Here is a 6,000-nt window from a genome sequence, read left to right as displayed (position 1 = left end):
CAGCCATTTACCATTTTTACCATTAAAGTTGCATTGTGTAACATTTCTGGTGTAGGGTAAAGTGATTGAGATGGAAAAGGCATATTACCATATTTCGCAGTACATCATTAAATATATTTACCTCCAAGGAGACAAGAAGTTGGCAGCGTCTGAGATGGGTTACAAGTTGCAGATTGTTGTTACAGACATACTTATTTTTGTCAGTATTAGTCACCTCATCAGCAAGATGTTTTTGAGCTATACAAAAATATAGTGATACTGTATGCTGTAAGTGAACACTTGTGAACAAGACCCCGAGATACTTGAACTCCTCCACTTGAGACAAGGCCTCTCCACCCACCCGGAAAGGGCAAGCCACCCTTTTTCAATCGAGGACCATGGCCTCAGAATTGGAGGAGTGGATCTTCATCTCAGCTGCTTCACACTCGGCTGCAAACCGCCCCAGTGCACATTGCAGGTCCTGATTTGATGAAGCAATCAGGACAACATCATCCGCAAACAGCAGAGATGAGATCCTGTGGTCCCCGAACCGGACGAGAGATTGACAGGTAGATTGGTTCAGGGTCTGCAGTGAGGTGGTCGCTGTATCAGACGGTTGGGGTGAAGAGGGAGCTGAGCCGAAAGGCAAAACTCTTGATTTACTGCTCAATCTATGTTCCTCCCCTCACCTATGGTCATGAGCTCTGGGTAATGACTGAAAGGAAAAGATCGTGGATACAAGCGGCTGAAATGAGTTTCCTCCGCAGGGTGGCTGGGCGCTCCCTTAGAGATAGGGTGAGGAGCTCAGTCACACTAGCTCGGAGTAGAGCTGCTGCTCCTCCATGTCAAGAGGAGCCAGTTGAGGTGGCTGGGCGCCTCCCTCCGGAAGTGTTCCAGGTATTTCCCATCAGAAGGAAGCCCCAGGGAAGACCCAGAACACGCTAAAGGGACTATGTCTCTCGGCTGGCCTGGGAACGCCTCGGGGTCCCCCCTGGAAGAGCTGCTTAAACAGCTAAGGCCCCTGATATGCGTAAGAAAATGGCTGGATGGATGGATTTGAATTTTTCCCCATGTTTTTAAGCAAAATGTGTCTTGCCCCAGTACAGATATATTGTATAAGCATTTCTTGAGGTCAAAGTCTGCTGTGTGCTGTCTCCCTCTAATTATAAAAGGTTATTGTTCGAGAATCAGGAAGTGTGGGTAGCATGTTAGTTGTTGTCAGCATTACTGTGTTGGCAAAACTCTGCTCTGGTCTCTTAGAGTTGAGCTTATAAACTCAGCTTCATGAATAATTAGGGCGCTCTGAATGCATAAGGTAAGAGAGGAACGCATTTGGACCACTGCAAACTGTTTAAAATGAACTAGTTCTGTTTTTATGTTTTTAAAAACAGTAACACATCTATAGAGATAAGCACTTTTGTAAATTTTAACATCAAGATCAAGAAAGCTACAGAAAGTTGTGTTTATTTTCTTAACCATTTTCAACACATTTTAATAATAAAACAATTATTCACATTTTTGGCTTTTTTCTTGGCAATTCAGTCCATTAAGAATCCCTTTGATTACAGTTTCTTGACTACAGTTTCAGAAGTAACAGCATGTCTTGGTCATGTAGCAGGTGCCAGGGCAGGGTGCTCTCTAGCTCCTGTTTGTGGGTATATGTGGGTGGGGCCAGTTCCGGGATTGGAAGTAGCCCCTGAGTCCCTCCAGGTCGACCGGGGGGAAGTAGGGTCCGATCCTCTTCCTGATCCACCATTTCCCCTGTGCCGCGCTGGCGCTGCCCGGTCTGCTGAACTTGTAGATGTAGTGCTCTCCTCGGACCCATCTGAGGAGGAAAACAATACAATAAAGACGAAAGGCTTATGATATTCTGATATTTATACTAAAACTATGATTGAAACTACCGCTAGACACGCATTTGAGCAGGGATCGATATAAAAAAAAAAAGAAAAAAAAAAAAAAAAAAAAAAGAAAACTAGAATCACACCAACAGACAAAATTTGACCTTCCTGAGCAGTTTAAGTATGATCCTGACCCTTTTTTAGAACTAGAATAGGACCAAATTTATGTTGAGAATTACAATTTATTGTCTAAAAAGTGTTTTTTTTAAGTGCAAAATTGACTCTTAAGCCATGTTTTTATTTTTTTTCCCCCATAACCTGAAATAATAATCTTAGTCAACCAGACTAGCAAGGCTGGTGCCACCTAGTGCCTCTGCTCAATTTCTTTTCTCTCCAGTGACTAGGTCAGGAATCGGAATACACTAGACGGTTTGCAAGAACCCCGGAAGTGTGAGTCCGGGCACCAGCCAATCAGCGAAGAGCCATACATTCTGTGTTGGCATTCCCAAGATTGAGGATTAAAAAATGGAACAAAGAGAATGTTTGGTGAAGGAAAGACATTATTGCCCATCTTCGTACAGGATTTGGGAAAAGCTTCATATACCAGTTAACCCCGTTAGTGGTGCATTGCATATGTGACTACCAAATAGCAGCGACTGGTTAAATAAAAAAAAGTACCCGCCTACTGTCGAGCAAACAAATCCTAATGCTGCGAGGTAAGACAGTTTCTATGGAGTGAAACCGGCTGATGAATCAGGCTACAACCAGACAGACCTCAACACAACACATTAAATAATGAACACAGCAGCGACAGTAGCTCAGTTGGTAAAGCATTTGCCCACTGATCCAAAGATTGGCAGTTCGAATTCCGCTCTTGATATAAAACATCATTGGTTGAGAGGTCAGATTCACTGCATGCCTGAATGGGAGAGTGGTTCCTTGTTGGAAAGCACTATGAGTGTCTTGAAGGTGGAAAAGAGGACAAACAGGTAATCATAGTTTAACAAGCTTTAAGCCATGTTATAATGTTGTTACCTCTTCAAAAACATACCTGTGTTTTGTTTCATTCACACATGTTTGAGCAACCCTTTATTATTAGTCTGTCTACATCTCCAAAGCTCAAAATTAGCTGTTCAACCTTGTGATGTCATGAACCTTGATTTCAGTAGATATTGGCAAAACTGAAATCATCCACATAATTCTAGTGAAGGTGTATGCGGTTTAAAAACACAGTGGAGCACTTCCTGTTTTACCACATGACATCACAAGGCAGAACAGAGTGTTTGTCTTAAGACCCACTTTTTTTTTATTTTTATTTTTTTTAATAATTTTTAGTGTTATGTATTTTAGCACTTTTTATTTATCGTATTTATTTATGATTACTGTCTTTTATTGTAGTAATTTGTCAGTGCAGCACTTTGGAAACTGTCGTGTTTATAAAGTGGATTGGATTTAATTTTCTATTTGAGAAGAAGAACTTTAAATATGCAACAAAAAAGAAAGAACTCCGCAGGAATGTGCAGGGTTTGTGTATTAAACATGTGTAGATAAAACAAAACACAACTCCGGGTCTGTTTTGGATGAGGAAACTAAATTATACCAAAGATAAGAAAATGGCGTAAAGTGGGCTCCTTAAAACGAAAGATTAAAACGTTCAAGGTAAGTTCTGAAGTATTTTCTTTTTTCCTTTATTCCATCAAAAACGATCAAAGTCAGATCTCAGAGTGAGAGCGGCGCAGAGTCTGGCAGCGCCGCAGCCTTCATCATTAGACTATTATGAGCACATGCTTGCTTTTGTAATGTCAAATCTGAGAAGTCCACGTACGCCCACGTAAAAATAAATAAATCAATCAAAAACAGAACGTGGACGGACACGGTGATATTTCGTCCGCCTCAGTGGACGTTACATAAATAATAGCAACCTTTATAATACGCCTGTTATGACCGTTTGATTCATTCTTATTGGCGATGGCGTTTCATATTCTGTTTCCCACTCATTTTACTGCAAATAGCTTGGAGAATGAAAAATGGAAAATGAGGTCATGAGTTTAAGGCGCCATACCTGATTATTTTACATGCAGCAAACAGCAACAAGTATGCTAACAGTGCACTTCCTGATTATGGAACCATTTGTGACAAAAAATGTAATAATTAGAGACAGATAGTACACGGTGGACTTTTTTTGACATTAATGGCTGCTTTTATGGAGACACATTTTGCTCAAACAAAATCAGGTACAGAACCTTTAAAGGGCCTGTATTACATTATTTTCTGATCCATGTTATAATGTTAAATGTTCTACTGTGTTTTTAAACTCCATGCACCTTCTCTAGGATTATCTGGATGATTTCGGCCCTGGAATTGCCAATCTCTACTGAACTAAAGGTAAAAGGAGCTAACTTGAAAACTACCGCTTCATGACATCACAACAGGGTTCCCACTCCTTTTCACTGACAAAATTTAACAATTTCCATGACTTTTTATGACCAAAAGTGAATTTTCCATGACTTTATGGCACCTACATGTGTAGAATTGAGCAGACTTTTAGGGCTAAATATGAAATGTTAACCCTTTCCACTCACCTTATGGTTTGGGATTATATTTTTTTTAACATTCAAAATCCTGTCAGTGCATTTATTGTCGTCTCTTTTAAACAAAAGACGCAGACATTCAGAAATAATCATAATAGCGTAATGGCAAAGGAGAAATTCAGTTTGTCAATTGGACAAAAGTTAGTTGGTCGAATACGTTTCTGCGACAAACTGAATTTCTCCTTTGCCATCTATTCTCCCTCGACGACGGAGGGATTTTTCACATAATAGCCCAATGATAACTTAATAGAATACTCCAGTTGTGTGAAAGAGATACTAAAATTCTACGACTTTTACGAAACTTTCATTGAATTTACAAAATTGCATGACTTTTCTAAGCCTGGAAAATGACATCTTCAATTTCCATGACTTTTCAAGGGTTTCCATGACTGTGGGAACCCTATCACAATGTGGAACAGAGCATTTAGAGCTTTGGATAATTAGACTAATAATGATGGATTACTCAAACATGTGTGAATGAAACAAAATGCAACTCCACGTATGTTTTTCATGCAGTAACAACTTTCTAACGTGGCTTAAAGCTCACAAGAGTCAATTCTGTGAAATGTAGAACCTTTAACATTTGAAGTACGTCTAAATATAGCCTACTGTTCTGTGTGGGAAGCGCATGTGTATTTTAGTATGTATCAGGGAGTCAAAGGGCCAGGATTACTTTGACTTATCCGAGCTCAAAGTTCTTTTTATTCAGTGTGAAGCTCCGACAGCAGCCAAACACTCCTCATCATCCTGACAGCACATTATGGGCAAGAACCGCGCTGTTTTTGGCCCATCGGCTGCTTAAGAGTGCAAAAACAATGCCCTGCCAATAACACTATCATAAATAATACATGGGTGGGGCAGTTGGGTCATCCTCTTTATTTAATTATATTTTTTATTCAGTTAATGTTAAATTTGCACTGTGTAGTTTACTAACTGCTTGTTATTTCTTCTTGTTATTTTCCACAGTATGGCATAAGACCTACATATCTTATCTGTAGAAGTAGTAGTAGTAGTAGTAGTAGTAGTAGTAGTAGTAATAGTAGTAGTAAATTCTATCTAACATTTATTCAATTAAAGATGTTTTTATATGACTAAAAATATCTTGACAAACATGCATTCTTTTTGTGAGCAGGGTCGCCTCACCACAGATCTGACCTGTAACTATGATGTCACAACTGTTCCAACTGGAGCAGATAAGTTTAATGCTATACTGTGGAACATTTATGGCAAAGACATCTCCACAGAGAAGTAATTTAGTGCACCATTAATTACAAAATCTGGTGTTGTATGATCAATATATTTTTAAAAATGGAGGGAAATCCTGGAATTCAAATCAATTTCAAAATAAATTGTGACTGTGATTCATTTTTCAACCAGGACTGAAACTGAACTATAATGTATAAAGAATGAAGTATTTCAAACACTCGTAGTACTGGAGACAATGAAAATAGGTCCTATATATCTCAGGCCTATAATGGAAGTTTTTTGAAGATAATGATGAATTTGAAATCTTGTATTTATGGAAATTAGAATGAATTAATTTAGATTGTTTTAATGATAAATTGGATAGTAGTTATTTTAAGGAGACG

General features: G+C 39.0%; 1 protein-coding gene across 2 annotated transcripts in view; it reads right to left on the bottom strand.

Moving 5' to 3' along the window:
- Positions 1 to 1,422: 1,422 nt before the first annotated feature.
- The window catches only part of lmf1 (lipase maturation factor 1), a 36,939-nt gene continuing 32,361 nt past the window's right edge, over positions 1,423 to 6,000 (bottom strand). For both annotated transcript variants that reach the window (XM_020939695.2, XM_055150442.1), the window contains one exon: positions 1,423 to 1,804. In XM_020939695.2, coding sequence (XP_020795354.2) covers positions 1,618 to 1,804 — 187 coding nt within the window. In that variant the 3' untranslated portion in view covers positions 1,423 to 1,617. The remainder of the gene's footprint in view (positions 1,805 to 6,000) is intronic.

This window comes from Boleophthalmus pectinirostris, unplaced genomic scaffold (assembly GCF_026225935.1).
Source record: "Boleophthalmus pectinirostris isolate CB_2022bp ecotype Guang Dong unplaced genomic scaffold, ASM2622593v1 HiC_scaffold_14, whole genome shotgun sequence".
In the NCBI taxonomy this organism is placed as follows: domain Eukaryota; kingdom Metazoa; phylum Chordata; class Actinopteri; order Gobiiformes; family Gobiidae; genus Boleophthalmus; species Boleophthalmus pectinirostris.
The sequence above is the reverse complement of the archived record's forward strand: the minus strand, read 5'-3'. Positions and strand labels throughout refer to the sequence as shown.